Raw genomic sequence first — 20,050 nt, forward strand, 5'->3', positions numbered from 1 at the left:
GGGGGGCGGGGGGCTTCGCTGTAGTCTTGGCCTTGGCCAAACCAGCAACTTGGATTTTACTTCCGAAGCCCAGAAGCCAGGTTGGGAGGTGACCAGAATCGTAAAGCTGCAGTAGCCAGGAGAAGGCAGAGAGGGAGACCCCCTCTCGAGCTATACCCTCCCCTTTGCCTCTTTCCCCCAATCCTACGCCCCGCCCGGGGGAAGCCCAACGCCCACTGGAGCGCAGGGAATGCCGCGAAGGGGCGGGAAAAGAGGCCCAGGCTATCCCCGGCCTGCGGGGCGCGCAGAGGTGGGCGCAGGGAGGAGGGCGGGGCGCCGGCGGGGCGGGACAATGCGGCCCCACCCCACGAGGGCGGGAGGGGGGCGCTGTGAGCTCGGCCCGCGGCGCTCGCTCACTCGCAGGCGTCTGCTGGTGCGGGGCTGAGGCAGGAGCAGGCGGGAGGGGTGCGCGCGGAGGAAGGAGGAGGAGGCGGCGGCGGCGGCGCGTGTGGCAGGCGGGCGGGCGGGAGGGCGGCTGGCATCGGGCTTGTAAATAAACTGCGATGCTGTCTCGGGCTCGCTGGCCTAGGTTCCGCCGCCGCCGCCGCCCGAGAGCTCCGCGGCCGGGCTCCAGCCGCCACGCGCCCTAGCGCCTCCGCGCCAGCCTCGCTCACCCTCGTCCGCTCCCCGCAGTCGCCTGCCCGCGCCCCCCGGGTCCGCAGCTGACCCGCGCAGGATGTGAACCTCTTTCCCCCCGCCCGGCCTCCCCTGCCCCCCGGGGGCCCGCCTTTGCCTGCTTTTGGGGCGGTGGGTGGGGAGGGGCGCGCGGATCATGGCATTGGAGTTCCCGGGCTTGCAGCCGCCGCCGCCTGGTCCACTCACCCCGAGCGCCCCTTCTTCCCGGAGCAGCAGCGAAGGCGAAGCGGCCGGCGGGGGCGAGGCAGATGGGGCTCAAGGCTCGCAGGGCGGCGGGGGCGGCAGGCGGCGGCGGCGACGGGGGCGGCGGAGGCGGCGGGGCCGCTAACCCGGCCGGAGGAGACGCAGCGGCGGCCGGCGACGAGGAGCGGAAAGTGGGGCTGGCGCCCGGGGAGGTGGAGCAAGTCACCTTGGCGCTTGGGGCCGGAGCTGACAAAGACGGGACCCTGCTGCTGGAGGGCGGCGGCCGCGACGAGGGGCTGCGGAGGACCCCGCAGGGCATCGGGCTCCTGGCCAAGACCCCCCTGAGCCGCCCCGTGAAGAGGAACAACGCCAAGTACCGGCGCATCCAAACTTTGATCTACGATGCCCTGGAGAGACCGCGGGGCTGGGCGCTGCTCTACCACGCGCTCGTGTGAGTACCTGGCGTTCGGGGCGCCCCTTGGCGGCGGCGCAGGTTGGGGTTCGGGGTGGAGGCTGGAGCTGAGGAACGCTCTGGGGCTTTAAATTGAACTGGAGACCAGCCTGCCCTCAGTACGTGTTTCTCTGCTGGGAAGGTCTGTGAACCACTTTCTGGGTGTTGGACCCCAAGGCTTAAAAGGTCCAACCGTGGTTCCTTAGACAATTTGGAGATTAGATAGGCGTGTTTAGGGGGGGGAGTGCACATTTATGGCACCTTCTCCCGTTGCTGATAGCAAAGCTTAAAAGAATTAGGTGGTTTTCCCAGTTAACGTGGAGGCTGAACAGGATAAAGCGGATCCTCCCTTGGGCGCTGTGTTTCTGCTCTGGGGCGGGCCCCTTCTCCTGGGATCGTTACTGAGTTTCGGTAGCACATCCTGGAGTTGGGGGTGGGAGTTGTTGCCCACAGTGCGGGTGTGTGTGTGTGTGTGTGTGTGTGTGTGTGCGCGCGCGCTGCTTGGGCTGCTCTACTTACTCCATCCTGATACAGAAAATATCCTGGTGTTGCTCCAACTGCGGACTTGGACTGGTCAAAATGCATGCCTTTGGGTTCTTTTTAGGGAAGTTCATAAGGGAGGAAGCGAGAGTGTGTATCTCAGGCTCCTAAGCCTAGCCTCAGAGGCTGAGGCTTAACCGTGCCTGGAGGCGAGGGCCCTGGGGGCTTATCTGGGCTAAAACATCTCTGCGAGGTGGTCCTGAGATCCCCACAGCCTCAGCTGCTGCCTTTTCTCTTGCGTTGGTTGGACAGAGACCCGGGGATATGAAGGGGCCTGGCTGGAGCTTCGCCCCCAGACGGCCTTCTCCCAGAAAAAGCCTCCTTGCTAGTCCAGACGGAAATGGAAATTGGCGGCCGGAGGAGGATGGAATCCCCCTGCACCTGACCCCCTGGGTGGAAAATCCACCTGTACCTGGGCAGAGGGAGAGGATGGTAGTGGTGGCCCCTCTGCCGGGAAGGGAGATCGAGGCTGTTAATGCACACTTAGGGCTGGCAGAGAATTTCAGTTACCCCTTGCCTCCTGTCTGTGGCTTAGTCATCCTGATGGCTGCTTCTTAAGAGGCTGTACCTGACCAGGATTTGGGTGGAGAATTGGCCATGACCTTGACCCCTCTCCTGCATTTACCACTGAATATTCCTTTCCTCCCTCCTCCATGACTGATGGGGCCTGAGGGAGTTGGGGAAGCCTGGGAGGCATACCACCTGCCCATGTTCCTTGGTTGGAAAGCTTTTCCAGATTTGGCCACCAGGTGGGGTGGTCTGCGCAGAACCTCAGAGTTGGCAACAGGTTTCTTAAGGAGGTTACTGAAGCCTGGAGAGGGTGCCTCCCTGGAAACTGGGAACCCAGTGGGAGGCGGGGGGCTTCCAGGCAGGGACTGGATTCGGGCTGGTCCCGCCTTTGGCGACCTCATGTATGTGGTGACCTCAAAGTTTGCAGGTGTTAGTGGTGGAGAGAAGGGTTAGCAACTGTTTCCGCTTGGCTTTCTTCAGGTGGTAAAAACGGATGAAGAACACATTCATCTCTCTGTCTCTAGCACTATCTTTAGTTAAATTGAACTGAAGTCAATATTGGAATATGTGATAGTAAAAAAAGGCACAAAGAACACACACAGGCTCACGTGTTCTTTTGCACATAAATGGGGGTCAGTACGTATTGGCTGACTTCTGAACCTGGGGTCCCACTGGAGCTTGTGGGCTTCGTCTTTCTTCTCCCACCTTTTCTGTCCAGCACCCCAGCCCTGCCCTGCCCTGCCCTGCCCAGTCCGGGGGCGGGGTAGCCAGGGCCTGGGGTTGCCAGAGCTTCAGCGATCCTTCTCTAGAATGATCCCGCCAGCAGAAGCAGGTCTGAGGATGCCAAACCTGGAGCCTCAGTTTCCCAGAAGGATCCAGGAAAATGTAAGCCTGTGGGAGCAGGGAGAGTTGAATACCTAGCCAGCTACTTTCAACTTGTCACCATGGACCTGTGAGATGGGAATTACTATCTGCATTTTGTAGGTGAGGACATGAAAACTTTCAGAGATAAAACTGCTTTTCCAAGCTCGCCCAGAGAACGTTCTGGAGCTCACATGTGCATGCAGTGTGTCAGCTCTGTTTCTGGGCCTGGACCCTGGTTCTGACCCTCTGCCAACAATGGCAGGATTCTTCGTATTTCTCTTGGTGGCACTGGATGCCCCTGGCCCCATTGGTAATGCAGGGCTCTTAGCAATGCCTCTGCCTCCCCTTCCCAGCTTCCAGTTGGCAAATGGCTAGAGATGGAATTCAGAATCCAAACAGGGGCTGGTCAGAATTAGGGAAGTGGGGGCTGGGCTGGTGGTGGGAATGTGGGTTCCCGTTAGTGAGGAGTTGTGCAGGAAAGCCGGTGCTGGCGGGCCTCGTTAGTGGAGGCACTGGACATCCTTCCTGCAGCTTAAGAGGAAGTCCAGTCAAGCAAATAAAACCGAACCTTTCATTGATGATTCAGGATTTTGCAAGACACTGAGTTTTGTGCTTCGAACCATCCGTTATTCTGTTCTGGGATGTGGCTAATGGTGTGAGTGGGCTAGGAAATTGGGCTAACTGTGGGTTCACAGTCTAGTGCATTTTTTAAATGAACCAGGACTGGGAGATGTGATTTTTTTCTCCCCCTCTTCTAGAGGCAGAATTCCCACAGCAAATGCGGGAATCAAAGGCCACCCCCCCCACACAATGGTCCTTTTGCCTTCAGTGCCCCTCCCCTATTTTCTCCTGGCTACTCACTTGGCCCAGCTCTACTGTGACCTTCTCTGGGAGAAGCTTCTCCCAGACCCTTCCGACTGAGCTAGAATTGTGCCTCTCTGCAGCCTCGCCTTAGGATTTGGCACATTGCGTTGAATTGATCTGCCTGCTCATCTTCCCCATTGAACTTGAGCTGCTTGCGAGTGGGGACTGTGTTGTTCTCCAGCATTCTCAGTCCTCAGTGGGCTGTGGGGCTCATGGTAGTTACTCAGTGAGCATTTACCGAATGGATGAGTGAAACACTACTCTCAGGTTAACGGAGACTACGTTCTGTGTGGCTTTCCTGTTACCACAACAAAAATACCAAGTAGCCAAGGTCGGCATCGTAGGGCTGTAATGATACGATTGGCTCTCAGAAGGCTTGCCATAGACTCTGGGGAGGAGGGGGACCATGCTCTGAGCCCCGTCAGGCTGATCACTGCTCTGCCTTGTTAGTTCTGTGGCTGAAAGGGGTTCTGATGTTAGGGAAAATGTGCTGGACCTGGAGTTCATATCTGGCCTTGAGTCTGTGACTTTCATGAGCCAAGGTGACGTGGCCTGTAGTGGGTTATGGTGGCACTGATGCAGTGTGCTTTTTAGACTTAAAGGAAATAGTATGTATGAATGGACTTAGCCCAACACCGCACGCAGTGTTCATTAGGGAATTTGGAGCAGGGGTCTCCTGAAGTTGTGTGCACTGGCCATGGCACTGCCCTAGCATTGTCTGGGGACCCCCCCTTCCTAGCCTGTCTTATTTTGGCCTTGTTGCCGGGCTGACACTGCACAAGCATCCCACCGTCCTGACCACCTACCTCTCCATGGCCAGCTGGGTGTGACCTGTGGCCCGCCTATGGACCGACTGAGGGGGAACAGTCACAACAAATACCCGTGGATTGCCTTTTCATTTTGTTACAGCCATGTGTTGACAGGGGTTACTCTCCATAATATTACAGGCACTCATGCAACGCAGTAGCAAGAAAACCAATAATCTGATTTAAACAAAGGGCAAGAAGATATTCAGCTGGTCAACAGGTATACGGAAGGGTGCTCAAGGTCCCTGACCGTCAGGGAAATGCAAATTAAAATCAGGGTGAGCTGCCACTTTGCACTGGTTAGACTGATGCTTATCAAAGACAAGCGGTAAGTGTTGGCAAAGGTGTAGGGGAAATGGGGCCTGTGTGGCCGCTATGGAAAACAGTGTATGTTCAGCTGAACACATTTCTTTTTTCACAATTAAGACATTTAATTATAGTTGCTATATGATATTATATTAGTGCCAGGTGTACAACATAGTGATTAGCCGTTTATACCACTGACGAAGGGATCACCCCCGTCAGAACGGCTGTCATCAGTGAATCGACCAACAAGTGCCGGCGAGAGTGTGGAGAAAGGGGACCCTTGTGCACTGTTGGGGGGAACTGGTGCAGCCCTTGTGGAAAACAGTATGGAGGTTCTCCCCGAAATTAAAAATAGAACTGCCTTATGACCCAGCGATTCTACTTCTGGGTATTTATTTGAAAAAATCCAAAACACTAATTAAAAAAGACACACGCACCTTTGTGTTCATTGCAGCATTATTTACAACAGGCAAGACTGGGAAGCAACCCAAGTGCCTACTGACAGGTGACTGGATAAAGAAGAAGTGGTAGATGTATACAACAAACAGGCTTTCTTAGCCTCCTGGATTCTATATAGACAGTGTCTCAAGCTTCTTCTCTGCCTTGGGCTTTGTCCAGATAATGACAAATATATAGTGGAAAGGTGCATCCATTTCAAGGCCACACATGCTGAGTCACGTGGCGAGCCTCATTCCAGGCCGCTGAGGGAGATAAGCCAATAATTCTTTCCCTAGAGAGAGATTTGAAACAACTATATTGAAATAGTCGAGCCAATGCGGTAACAGAATGTGAGCGAGGAACCGAGATGTGTAGGAAGGGGAAGGCCCCGTGAAGCCTCCTGTGTTGTGTTAAAAGGAAAACGACTTGGAGGTGACAAGGCTGAAGTCAGTGTGGATGTTCAGGCCACCTCTAGTGTTGCAGGTGTCCTTGGGCGCAAATGGATCCCATCCAAACTGTTGCCATGGAAGAGATAATGGAGTTTGCTTGAAATGTCTTCTTGAGAAAACAAATTGGGTTGTGACTCAGGAACAAGATGGCTTTTTGCACGAAGTTCACGAATGAGTGAGAGCAAACACTCATGCAGATGGCCCGTGGAGTGTCCCACACGTGGGCTCTGCTGGGCTACCTCCCGTGGGTTTCTGTAAAGACCTCAGGGCTAGAATCTCCGCTTCCTCCTCTCCTCTCCATCCGGAAGGAACACAAAACCATCTGGACTGCATAAGAGTGTCACAGTTGAGTTGGGGGCGCATAATACCAATATACCAATAATAACCAAGGTTTTTACATCACTTCATAGTTTATTACGCGCCCCCCATACACACACACCTTGGGCAGCGTCACCAGGTACCTGCTTTGTGTGTACTAGTAGCAGTAGCTGTCACAGCAGGTGCCTTCTTACAAATCACCGTGTCTGGTTTCCCTAAGCCGTTGTGGTGTCTGAGAACAGGCAGCCTGAACATGGAGCTTCTTCGGCACTGACCTCTTTGATTCTTTGTAAACTTGTCACAGCAGCTTAAGCCTGTTTCCACTGTGTGGGTGTCTTTGGAGCGGGCAGGGTGAAATATTATCCGCCAGGACTTGAAAACACTGAGCAGAGGATCGTGCCTCTGTGTTAATGGAAAACCACTCGGTGCTGTCGCGCAGTTTATCTCTCTGTCCTGCCCTTGCCTAAAACCCCGGCTTTTGCTTTATCTCGCCCACATGTATCTGTTACCAGTGCTTCTCCACGTAGCGATGTCAGTCCAAAAAATGAAACCAGCAGGCCTCCGTCATCAGCAAGTCGAATCAGACTTATTATCAGCAGATAGTTACTTAACAGCACTTTATGGGATTTTGATGGACCCGGCACTGAGAGTCACTCGGCAGATGATAAAAACCAGAGGCCATCAGAGCCGGAAGGAACTCCAGAGAAGAGGGGGCTCGGGGCCCTTACGCACAGAGGGAAGAATGCAAACTCCTCTCTTCCTCCGAGGCTGGCCTGTTCGGCAGCGTGGGTTCCCCTGGTGGCCCTCTGACAGCCCTACTCCAGTGGAGCATTTCATCCACAGCGTGAGAACGCAGGGTGGCCTGGCTTGGGGCCTGGATCCCCCTACGAACGGTGAGAAGAGCAAAGCCAGGTGCAGCTGATCAGGCTGCCACGCACGGACTCCAGGAGGCCTGTGCACGAGCCGAAACTCCCAATGTCCAGATCCCCCTTTCCTCTACCCGCCCTGCCCCGCCGCCCATCCTTGGCCGAGAGTCGTATAAAATAATCTCTGATCTCCACTGAGCTCCACAGGGAGCTGGGCCATTCCAAACCTTCCTAATAGTGATAACAAACGTGTATGCACTCGGGCTATTCATCTTGTCACCTGCGGGGCAGTGCCACCACACGTTCCATGTATGGAAACCTGATTTGTTTTCATTGAGGACAGGAACTGACACGTAGAGAGTCATTTCTCTGTGCCATGTTGGGCTGTGTCCTCTAGAAGGTTCTGCCAGGGTGTGGCCGAGAGGCCAGCCACCAGGAACCGACACCCTGAGTGTGGTGCCGACTTGCTCGGCTGCCTCCCACAAGTCATGTTACTTCTGACGGCCTCAGCTCCTCCTCTGATACTCGGACCTCACCGGGACGTCGAAGGGAATAAAAGGGGTAATTCATACGAGTGCCCAGAGTGCTAACGCTGCATCTTAGCCTGCACCCCCCTAGAAGCTCCCCAAGGCTCGGAACTCAGTGCACGTGGCTTATTTAGCACGAGGTTGCTCAATCTTGTTTTCGTCATCTCCCCATTTGAGGAATCTCCTGAGACAACATTCCCCTGATGGTCCCCGCCCAGGACACGAGAATACCCCGGACACCTGGTGTTTCCTGTTATGTAATTACCTCTGGGACTGATACACAAACAGGGTGAGGTCTTCCCCCACCTCTCTTAGCCCGCCCCCACCAAGAGCCGATTGTGCTGTCTCGGAGGCCATAGCATGTCCAAGGAGAATGCACGATTGAGGAGGTGACGCCAATAAAAATTGGAGAAATAAGTAAAATGGGGGGAACAAGACAGGAAAGGGAATGTAGACCGGAAGGCTGCAGTCAGGGCAGGTCACCACCAGGAGGCACCGATGAAGCCCAGTCCTGCGACACCCAGAAGTGCCATGTAGAACTCCATGTGCCACAGGTCAGGCTGCTCCCCGGGGTGTTGGCTGAAGGCGTCTGTCACAGGCCACCTTGGTGGGTGTGGGAGTGGGTGCTGAGCGGTACGGGAAGGCTCCAATAGCACGGCTGCACATTGTCAAGTTCAGAAGTGAAGGGCCTGTTGGGACTTGGGGTTCACAAATGTCCCTGCATTTTCTCGGTGGTTCTTAAGTAAAGGAAGCCTCGTGGCTTAAGGCTCACGGTGACCCTGCAGTGCTTTCTCCCTCATTGATCTGTCGTTAGGATAGTCCCTCAGGGAAAAATTCCGCATTGGAAGTACTTGTAGCAGGTCGATTCGGTGCCTGGGATGTAATGGTAGTTTACCGTTTTGAACCCTGGTACATGCCAGGACTGGAGAGCTTTCAAAAGCACCCCGAAACTTGGTCACGTCTGCATTATCCTGTGGGGTGAGGAGCTGGATCCTAATTGAAACTGGTGTGTTCAAGTGTTAATAATTCTCACAAAACAGGAGAATCATTTTATTTAATTAATTTTTTTTGGAGAGTTACTTGAAATAAGCATGGATCATTTCAGTCCTGCAGTGGCATTTGTGATCCCTTTGAACAAACAATGAAGACTTGTACTAATTTATAACGTGAGAAACATTAGCATTTTCAAAACAAGATTGGAACTGATGTTGCAGTCGCTCCTACGAACGCGTCTTTGGTTGAGACAATGGCTGGATCTTGCTAGTGAAGCGCGGTGTTCTGGCTTCCGCTCTCGGCCTCACTTCTGGTTTCCTGGGAAGTCACTAACATTCACCTTCAGGATTCTGGAACCGCAAAGGGAATGTTGAGATGTCCTGAGTCAGGTGTGACCACCCATTCCCAGTGCTGAGCGGGAGGCTCTTGGGGTGGGTGGGGAGTAGCTGGGTGGCGGGAAGATGAAGTAGGAGATGCCTTGGGAAGGGTCAGGCCTTTTTAGACTATGGAATTGCTGCCTTGAACAAGAAACCCCCGTCTCTGTGCCTCCCCTTCTTCCCTGGAAAAAAAATCACGCAGCTGTTCCATGAAGAAGCTGTTTGCATCAGGGGCGGGGCAGTTCCTCACTGGGCCGGAACATCCGTGTTTTGCAGGATGTTCAGCATCCTGTGCCCTGCCCGCGGGAGGCCCTGGGAGCCAATGAGGTGCAGGGCTCCCAAGCTTTTCCAAAGGCTCTGATGAGGGGGCGGCAGAGCCTCGGCTGAGAACCACTGGCTGCTAAAGGCTGTGGCTCTGCGGCTGATGTCTCTGCTTCAGATTCCCAGCACCAGTGAGGAGTTCAAGTACAGACCCAGATGCAGGGCTGCAGGGTTTATGAAATTTGTGGGGTGGGCTTAACTTGCTGTTTTTGAGCTCAGAGTTCGGGGCAGGAAAACCCCACATACATCATTTCTGAAGTTGGGGAAAATGGAAGTTGCCCGAACGCACATCGCATGCAGCGCACGTGCACTCGTGCACCCCCCCCAATCCCCAGGCCCCAGTGTTTGGAACATTAATTAGTGTCACTGCATGAAACAAATTAAGCTGGGGACTTTGTTGCTTCCATCTGGAAAAAATAGTGCCGGAAAATGCTGACGTCGGAAACTGCAGAGCAGGGTGTTGTTACTGGGGTATTACCAATGCACGGACCCTCCCTGGCTGCAGAGCTCGCTGCGCCAGGAGCCTGGGCCCCTCGGCTGGATGGGGAGGGTTTTGTGGATCAAAATGTGGCGTATTTCCAATGAGAAAGGTGTGTGGGAGCAGGGACTCTTGGCTAGCCTGTGAGTGTCCGAATCTCAGCTGTGTGACCATAAGCCAACTACACGACTCTGGATCTCTGTTTCCTCATCTGTAAAACGGGGATATTCACGGAGCCCATGCGATGTGTGGACTTGAGGCATTGGAGGCTCAGAGAGGTTTGGCGACTTGCCCCCAGGCACACAGCTGCATGGAAGTCCCGATGGGCCTGAGTACAAGCCATGCTTCACCTCCCAGCCCTTCCCTGGGCCCTTCTCCCTGAGCTCCAGCCAGCCTCGCACCCTGACTTGTCTTTCATCGAGTGCCACCTGGGCAGGGCTTGCCATGAGTACCCCATCCAGATCGTGGTTGCGTTACAGGCAAGAGCCTGGTATGTTTTCTTTCCATCAACAGTGCCAGGCATGATGCTGGGCACAGAGTCCATGTTTAACAAACACTGTTGACTAATCCCTTTGGCCTCGCAGCATCCAAGGCGAGTTCCAAACAAAACCCCAATCTGAACACGGGTATGGAAAGCTGCAGTTGGAATGCTGAGTGCGGCCGAACTCGGCGGCCGGTAGAGAAGGTTCTCTGCTCCGGTTGGTCCAGGTCCGGTCAGTTGCCATTTTTTCGTCTCCATCTCTTCCAGTTAGTAGAGTTGAGCCAGAGGCTGTTGGCGGTGGACTCTGGTCCAGATTTTAAGCCAGTAATTGTGTTCAGAGATGGCAATAAACAGATCGATAGGAATTGACCTGTTGCAGTCCAGCGTTTGGGGAGGGAGGCAGTTGCTGGGGTGGAGGGGAGCCAGGAAGGGGCCGGGGGCTCCATCAGCCTTGAAGGGGCGTCTCTGGCCAGTGCAGCCCCTGGTGTTGCACCCCAGGCTCTGGTGTAAGAATTGAGGGCACAAAGATTGATGTGTCCTGGCCTCTGGCCTCAACACGCCCAAGCTAATGATTCTGGGCAGCCGGGCATCTCTGGCCTCATCTCCTGCAATGCCCTCACTTCTCTTCTGGCCTCCACTGTTGCTCATCTTCATCCATTACCCACCCAGAAGGCAGGGTTGTGCTTTTCTGGTGTGAATTAGAAGATGTACCCACAGCTCAAAGCCCCTTAGTGGCTGTCTGTTAACCTCGGCATAAAACCTTCTCTCTTTGGGGAGATTCACAGGCCCAAGACACCCAGCCCTGGCCCCACCTCCTCCGCCGGGCTGTCCCCAGGCCCTGTCTTGACTCCTAGAAAATGACTTTCTTAGTTTCCAGTAGGGCCTCTGTAATCCACCCCTCCCAAGTCAGTCTTCACCGTTTTTATAGCCCTCCAGACACCCTGTCCTGAGCTGTAATGATCACACGCTCCAAGTTCTACGTTCATTTGTTTGTCTCTCTCTCTTCACTAAATTGTGAGCTCCAGATGGTCAAGGACCATGTCAAGTTCACTGGGGTGTCCCCACTCCCAGTTTGGGGCCAGACAGACTGTCTGCAGGAGGGCAGTGGGCCCACAGGGGAGAGCCCGAAGCCGCTGTCTTGTTTGCTGGGTGGAGGTATATACCCAGTTGGAGGAAGGAGGCGGGGAGGGCTGTGAGCCAAGCCCTGTGCTGTGGGCAAGGACTCCCACGGGACAGTGCGAGGAGTGGTGGGTGGAACAGCAGGATCACCTGCTGATGGACCCGAGAACTTGGCGCCAGTCAGGCTTGACGGCAGGGCGGCGACTGCCATGGAAGGAAGGGTGTTAACAACTCATCTCTGCTGGAAGGTCTAAATGGCAGTGATAAAACAGCCCCTGGGTGGAGTAGTACACAGCTCTAAAAAGGAAGGAAATTCTGACACATGTTCATCGTGGATAAACCCTGGGGTGTGTTGTGCCAAGTGAAATAAGCCAGGCGCAGAAGGGCGCCTACTGTGCGGTTCCACTCGCGTGAGGTGCCTGGAGTCGTCGAGACCGTTGTTTGACTGCTGGGAGTAGAGTCGTGGTTGCCAGGGGCTGTGGGCGCAGGGAAGAGAGAGCGTGTGTTCAATGGGGACGGGGTTTTGGTTTGGGAAGATGGGGACGTTCTGGAAGAAGGACAGTGGTGATGGTCACACAACAATGTGAGTGTACTTAATGCCACCGAATTGTACACTTAATAAATTGGTAAATTTCGTTGTGTATATTTTTCAACAATTAAAAAAGACCGAGCTTGGCTGTGGTGTGAGAAATAAGGTCCAGCTGTGGGGTTTGGGCCTCGGGGTTGAAGAGGCCCCGTCCAAGTCCAGGATCTTTAGCTCCATGAACAGCGGACTTCATTTGAAAATGTCCGTCGCCTCTGAGCTCGCTGACACCCCCAGGCAGCCGAACTCCCTCACTTGTCCTGCCCTCCCTGCCCTCCTGCTGCACCTGGCCCCGGGACATCCCATCTCATCAGTGCCTTGGAGAGGCGGCAGCAGTGGTGGGTTCTGGGTATGTGCAGGGGCGCTCCGTGGAGTCCGCTCCTCGCTGCTCCAGAGGTGCAGCCCTGGGCGAAGCATTTTCACATGGTTCTGTTCATTTTGTGACTAAATCTGACCCTGGTAATGGCCATGGCCTACTACGGCTTCATTAACTAACTCATTCGACGTTTGTCGAACACCTGTTGATTACCCGTTGGGTTCCAGCTGGGCAGACAGTCGCGCAGGTAGAGGGCAGGGTGCCCCGGCCCGGCGAGCACACAGGGGAGAAGTCTGGCAGGGGGGAGGGGGGGTCAAGGACATCCTCCCGAAGGAGGCAGTTCTTCAGCCTGGGCTTAAGGTTCCAGTCCTCCTCCAGAAAGGCCCCAAACAAAGGGCATTACACGGATCACTCCCAGAGGGTCTCATTCCTTCCCTCTCTGGAAAGGACTTCCTAAATCAACCCTTTCTTCCATCCTTCATACCCCTTTGCAACTCTGCTTTTCCTCTTCCTACCGCCCCTTTCTCTGCTCCCCCTGCCGCCCCCCCCAACCAGGGTTCAGAGGAAAGAGGAAGGTGATGAGGGACGGGGGTAGGGGAGAAGCTGGGCGGTGATACTGCCCTTACAGGAGAGAGATCACACCAGCTTCCTCTTCCTGACTCTGGGGGTCTCTGCTTGAGGGAGATGTTGCAAAGGCGGAGCCCCTCAGAGCCCGGCGGTCCTCAGATTTCACATTCTTTTTTTTTTTTTTTTTGAGATTTTATTTATTTATCTTTAGAGGGGAAGGGAGAGAGAGAGAGAAATATCAATGTATGGTTGCCTCTCGTGTGTCCCCTGCAGGGAACTGGCCTGCAACCCAGGCATGTGCCCTGACTGGGAATCGAACCGCGGTTGTTTGGTTCGCAGGCCCGCGCTCAATCCACTGAGCTACACCAGCCAGGGCAGAAGTCACATTCTTAAACCATTCCTCACATCCTCTCTCATGAAGCCTGTGGCTGGACCTTCTCAGTATGAAATGGATCGAATCCTGAGGACATTTTCCTGGGAGCAGGGAGTGTTGTCATAATTCAGTAGGAAGAGCATTGGGGGGGGGGTCTGGACCCTTGGTAATGGCCCTGGTGTGTACGTGGGTGCGTCCTCCATCCACGTTGGTGCTTAATTTTCCTAATTTGTAAAACTTCAAGACCTCCGCTGGCTCTGACTTCCTATGGGGCCGGCCTTGCCTAACCAGCGAGAACAGGTGTTGACCACTGGTCGTGTGCTTCCCACACCAAGCCCTCTGACCACCCTTCCCTGGTTCCTTCAGGAACCTCCTCCCTCCCTATTCCTAACCACGCTGTTTGGCCCGGACTGTCATCAGATGGTCAGCCCTGGCCAGCGGTGGGTGCAGGAAAGAACACATCACTAGTCGGAGCCAGTGGGCAGAGCGGGTGAATCTGAGGACATGGGAGGGAAGTACTGGAAGAGGCACCTCCTCCCGCAGGTGAGCGAGGCTGTGAAATCTTCGCTCACATGAGTGGGGGTCTGGAGGGGTGGGGGAAGGGAGGGAAGCGACCTCTTTGCAGGACCTGAAATCAAAGGCAAAACCGTGTTGCCATGTGGGAACATCCCGCTTGCAGGCTGGAGGGCAGGCACTGGAGAGGCCGGGATGAGCTGAGGATGGGGACTCAGACCTGGCCGTGTAGACCACAGTGAACATTTCCGTCTGACCGTGAGGCTGTCAAGTTCCCCAGAAGGGGGTGGCATGATCGGATCTGTGTTTCGTGAGTTTGGCTTTGCCCGTGGGTGCGGAAGGGATGGGGGTGCAGTGATAGGTGGTGGTTAGCTGATCCAAGATGGTGCTACAGTGCGGAAGGGGGGCTGTTTCTTAAGCTCTAGCTTTGGGCTAGGAAGTGCACAAGGTTCTCTAACCCATCACATGTCTGCAGCCGCTCTGCTAGACTGCGTTGCACAGTCCCCACATTGTGGTTGAGGAAACATGCTCAGGGAGGCCCAGCATCTTGCTCAGGGTCCCACAGCTCAGGAGCAGCCAGGAGCAGCCAGCTCCAAAGCCTGCCGCTTCCCCACGATGCCGGTTGCCACACTTCAGTCTCCTGCCGGTGGGGGCCCTTATTTTCTCTCGCACTCCTTCTCCAGCCTTCAGGAGCCTTCAGGGCCAGGGTTGACATTTGTGTTCAAGATGACTTCCTTCCTGCTCACAATAAATGTCAAACGGAATGATGAAAGTGATTCAGCACAAAATAGAATTCGGGGTGGGGGGGGAGAGCTGTGTAGAAACATTTGCAAATGGATTAAAAATTTGAGTCCACCAGCTTATGCCAACATACTTGGAAGTTTGGGAGATATTTTTAGACCATGAAATCCAAATGGCACAGTTCGTGGGTTGGAGAGATGGAAATGCGAAGATTAGTGTGCTGGCTGCCACCAGAGTGGCTTCGCTGTTTTTTTTTTTTTTAGCTACGAAATAGCACCCCAAAGGCAGAACCCCCTGGACGTACACTCCTCCTTCTTAAAATTTTTTTCTTTCTCTTTCCACACCAGGAGACCCAGGGTTCAGCAGCTCGCTCTTGGCAGCCCTCAGGGAGACCTACATGCTGTTGGCTTTTGAATCCTCTTGACACTTTTGGGGGCTAGTGAAGGCAGCCCCGCTGGAACCAGCTGAGGTGTGCCACGGAGCGTGTTCATGGGCCCCAAGGAAGATCAAGAGCAGGCCTGATGGGGGAGCGGGGCTTCCCCTGGGGCCAGGCACCCCTGGAGCCGGGGCTGGAGGACCGCCCAGGCACCAGCTGTCATCTGTGCTTCCCTCTGCCGCCTCTTCCTGGTGGTGGGAACCATGGTCCCTACAGCATCTGAGCTCTACCAGCTCTCTCTTATCTCCCGTTTGTCTCCATTCCTTTCAGCTTATGTCTTCTGTCCCTGGAGAGGGACTGAACTTGCTTCCTTGGTTCTTAAGTTAGGGACTCATGTACCCACTCCTGGATGCCGTTTCCCAAGCTATGTTGTTAGGAGTAAGAATCTCGAGAGAGCACGCCGGACAGTTACTGCAAACAGGGAATAGTCCTCACCGCCCCCCCAGAAAGGGAGGTGAAAATCTTTGGCCCTGGAAACCGACCTTATTGAACGTGTGTGTCAAGAGGCACTTACCCACACAGTCACCTGTGGCAGCTGTCAACCCTCCCAACAGCCGCAGGAGTGGCGTGGTTGAATGGGAGACAAAAGGAGGGTTTGATGTCCCTGTGGGGTTGTGGGGACGGCAGAAGGGAACATTTATTTGTAAGCAGCTGAAAGCCAAGTCCAGCCTGTCGTACTTCCTCAGCCTTCACTTCCATCCCATCCCTTCAAAAGGTGTTCAGTTATTTTTATTTTTATCAAAGGTGTATGCATGTCGCTCAAGCCCCACAGTGTACCCACAAGTTTAAAAGCAGAAGGCCCTGCCCTGCCCATCTGTGCTGGCCACAGTGAGCCCCGCCCCCGGAGGCAGCGCCTGTCACCCTGCCCTGCCCTGCTTCGGCCTGCTGTGGTTCCCCCCTCTCGAAATCCAGTGCTTGGGCGGCTGTCTCCGGACGAATCAACTTTAGGCCTTTTTATTGATTTCCTCCTCTGTCTCTGCTCCTTATTGTCTATGTTCTTTTAAAATCTCTCTTCTCCGCTACCCTGCTCCCTGGGTGTCTTCAGCCTCAGGCACCGCCCTCCCCTCCATTCTCCTGCAGCCTCGCCTTCCTCTCCCCTCACACCTGCGCTCACCCTGCGGCCCTTCCTCCTCCCTCCAGGGCGCCTCCTCCTGGACTTTCTCTCCACTCTCGTCTTTTTCTGTTTTCTTACAGCTTCTTGTCCACATCTCTTTCCCAGAAACTTTTAGCAACCCTCTTTTGTGGTGGTATCTTTTTTAAAAACTGATTTGAGAAAGAGACACAGAGACAGAGAGAAGAGAGAAAAAATTGATTTCCACTTATTTACACATTCATTGATTGGCTCTTGTATGTGCCCACAGCCTCGGTGTTGTGGGCCAGCCTTCCAATCAGCTGATGTACCCGGCCAGGGTTTGGGTATCTTTATTATGACCCTTTCATGCTCCTTCTGCCTCCTATTGGAGTTATTTATAGCCACATGGTCACTAATCTTAAAAAATCATTTTCTTGCATGTGTTACCTTATGAAGCTTTCAGAGCACTCCGTGGCAGGAAGTTTTAGGGTTCTCGTTTTGTGGGTGAGCGAACCGAGCATCAGAGGGATTCTGTGATGGGCTCGGTGTCACACAGGAGAAAGGGAGGGTCACAGCTCGTTCAGGGCCAGGTCCCATGGGACTCACCCTCCCGGACCCCAGCAGGGTGCCAGATCCTAGGAGGGCTCCGGGAATGTCATTGGAGTGGGCTTGGACAGAGTCCCATCCAACACAATTAGGCGTGTTTATCATGTTCTTGTTGCTTGAGGCCGTGCGTTCACACACATGGTCAAATACACACTCACACACATCACTCACAGGAGTGTGGCTCTCGGTTCACGTCCTGTGTTTTTTTTAATAGCTTTCTATAAATCCTGATTTCTGTTTGGGAGGGAGGCCACTTGTAACAGGCCATTGGTGGTCTTTGTCCTCCGGACGCCCCGGATAATTTATGGGCTTAGAGACAGAGAACCCAGCTCCCTCACTGTCAATATTGAATAAACATCACTTCCCTTACCAAATAGCTTTCCGAGTTGCAGTAAATCCTCTGGAAATTACCTGGAGTTAACTACAGGTTGGTTGAGTGCCAGTAATTACACGCTCTCGGGGATTTTCCGCTGACACGAGGACACGTGGACACGTGGTGCCCCAGAGCTGCAGGGTTTTGGAGCTGCCGGAGGGCTTTTGGATGAAGAACCTGAGCCCAGAGAGGGGAGGGGATTTGCCCAAGGACACACAGCATGCTCTTGGCAAAGGAGACCCGAGTCTGCTGAGCTCTGTCGCCTGCCAATCCTGGGGCCCTTAGGTCAAGCTAACGTGTGGCCTGATGCAGTGTGCCAAGCGGTTTCACACAGCACGTCCCAAATTGGGTATTAATTGGGCAGTAAAGTCATTGGCCGCGGTTAAAGCCTTGCTGGTTGGGGGCTGTGGGCTGGCGAGCGGTGGCCCGTCCTCGGCTGGGCTTCACCAATACTCGTGGTCCTGCCGGTCCTGCCACGCGTTTGCCGGCTGCCTCGCTGCCGGCCGTGATCTTTAGAGCCTTACTGATTGTAACTGTCAGTGGGTACAGCCCTATGACGTGGGTCTTGTTATTTTATTTCTTTATTTTACAAATCAGACATCGAGGCCCAGAAAAGTGACGTGACTCATGTCAGCTCAAACCCAGGCTGCTGGCCTGCAGGGGTCTGGGGCTTAGCCTGCACACACGCTGTCTGTTCATATGAATCTATTCCAAGCTATCTGGAATAACGTTGGTGCTGCCATGATATTCAGTGTAGACACTCTCCACGGGGTACAGGACACATGACCCTATTTATAGCATGATGACACGTAGAATTCCCGGTGCGGAAACAGTTCTTCGTGTTAGGAGCAGGTCGGGGCGGCTAGTGCAGGCAGGACGGAATGCACAGGAGCTGAAGGGAAAGCACCAGAAGGGGCGGGGGCCAGCCCAGGTGGAGAAACACTGGCTTAGTGCCCTGCTCTCACTTGTTCAACCCTCACCCCCCCCCGGAAAGCTGGAGTTGCTGGAGCAATAGTCTCACGTCCATGTTATAACCAGAGGGTGGGATCCGGAGCCAGGCAGCTTGAGTTCAAATCCCAACCCCGTAGCTTGCCCGCTGTGTCACTTTGGGCAACTTACTCACCCTCTCTGTGCCTCTCAGGTTCTGGATCTGAAGAAAGGGGACACAGATCAGGTGTGGTGTGGGGATCCCATTTCTCGGTGTTATTTATAAAGCGCTGAGAACACTGGCTGGCCCGCTTAGCGATGAAAAGTTTGGGTGCTAAGGAAATAAAAGAAACAAGTAATTGGGGGAAAGAGCCTCATGCGGTGGTGACCACACTGGGGCCGAATGGGGCAGATGCAGGACCTGAACCCAGCACTCCCAGCACCGCTCCATATCAGTCCAACCTTCTTCCCTCGCATTTCACTCCCGGCTGCAAGGTCAAGGAGACGGAATGAAGGGGGACAGACGCCCTCTTCCCTGGGCTGTCAAGTTTGAGAGGACAGCCTTCGGAGGGCCCAGCTCGCACCCAGCTCTGACCTGCGGGCCTCTCTGGCCCGGCCCCTTTTCCAGTCCCTTTCATCCTCATTAATGCCATTTTTCAATGAAATCATCCTTGTCCCAGCATCTACCCAATTAAAGAAGCAATTTTCTGTCCTTCCCCTGGAAGTGATTGCCTACCTACGGGGGTTCGGTGGTGCTTAGCAGAGAACAAAGCTGGGCGAACGCTCCAGGGCGCTGGCTGTCTGGTGGGCCGGGGAGGAAGGGGAGCGGTTCCGTGGTGGGGCGCATTTCTACAAAGGCGAACTTGACAGTGAAGCGAACTAGTCAAACGCCAGCCTGTTCCCGCCCCATCTCCACCTTCGTTTCTCAATTTGTAATTCTAATTTCCTTGGAAATAGGGCTAAATAGAGCATTTGTCATTCCTCTCCATGTGGATTAGCAGCCAAAGATGAGGATTTATGGTTTGAGCCCCAGATGAGATTTATGGCCTGAGCCGCTTCTGCCTCCAAAGGCAGAGGCCTGTCTCGGGCGGGATCCTGTACCTGAGTCCAGATTCAGGAGAAGACAGTGGGGGTGGGCTGGGGGCTGGGTGTTCTCAGTCAAAAAAAAAACCACCCTAAAATACATTTTTTTCTCTATATCGAGGGGAAAGAAAACCATACCCTGTTGAAACTTCCAGTTGCCTGGTTATGAATAAAATAGGAAGCAGGACGATGATGTTTACAAGAGTGAGATGCTTTCAGCACAGCGCAGCAGCTGTCTTCCTGCCCTGGGTGTTTACTCGGGGGTGGAGACTGCTTTGGCTTCGTGGGGTGGCCTCGTCGGGAGCACATGTGGCCCGCCCCCCGCCCCCCAGGTTGAGAGGTAGAGCGGGCTTTCAGGTGGCTTGTTGTGGGAATGAATGGAGAGAAAATCCAGCCCATCTTGGTTGGAGCTGGCATTTGAGCAATTCGGTGTTGGAGGTTAGAGAGCCTGGTCTTGCAGCCATTTGCTCATTCTACAAATATATTTAGTCCCTGCTGTATGCCAGGCTCTGAGGTGGGCACCAGCAGAGCCAACAGGGACCCAGTCCCAGTGGTGCTCAGACTCCAAGGAGCTTATAGTTACTGGGAAAACAGATGCCATTCAAGGAAGCCTGAGAATAAATGCAAAGTTACCACAGCATGCTCCGGAGTGGACACGCCTGGTGCGGGAAGCTCCTTGGGGAACTCTGTAGGCTTTGCAGACATCGGGCCAAGACGGGGAGAAAGAATGTGGCTCCCTTTGTGAGGTCTTGGGTGCTAGGAATGGGACGGAGGGTGCCAGGCAGAGGCCCTCACTGCCAGCCTCAGCTGCAATGCGCAGTAGTCAGGACTGCAGACCAGTCACTTCCCCTGACAGCGGCAGTTGTTTGACCCTCGCGGCAGCGGCTCTAAGGG

The 20,050-nt window shown here is 54.4% G+C and overlaps 1 protein-coding gene across 2 annotated transcripts in view; it reads left to right on the plus strand.

The window, feature by feature from the left end:
* Positions 1–550: 550 nt before the first annotated feature.
* The window catches only part of KCNQ3 (potassium voltage-gated channel subfamily Q member 3), a 192,421-nt gene continuing 172,921 nt past the window's right edge, over positions 551–20,050 (plus strand). The window contains exons 1-2 of one of the 2 annotated variants that reach the window (XM_053661012.1): positions 551–939; positions 1,163–1,309. In XM_053661012.1, coding sequence (XP_053516987.1) covers positions 812–939; positions 1,163–1,309 — 275 coding nt within the window. In that variant the 5' untranslated portion in view covers positions 551–811. Of the gene's footprint in view, positions 1,310–20,050 lie in introns of both variants that reach the window. The other variant, XM_037166610.2, reaches the window with a different exon arrangement.

The sequence above is a fragment of the Artibeus jamaicensis genome, unplaced genomic scaffold (assembly GCF_021234435.1).
Source record: "Artibeus jamaicensis isolate MK-2021 breed Jamaican fruit bat unplaced genomic scaffold, CSHL_Jam_final scaffold_916, whole genome shotgun sequence".
Classification (NCBI taxonomy): domain Eukaryota; kingdom Metazoa; phylum Chordata; class Mammalia; order Chiroptera; family Phyllostomidae; genus Artibeus; species Artibeus jamaicensis.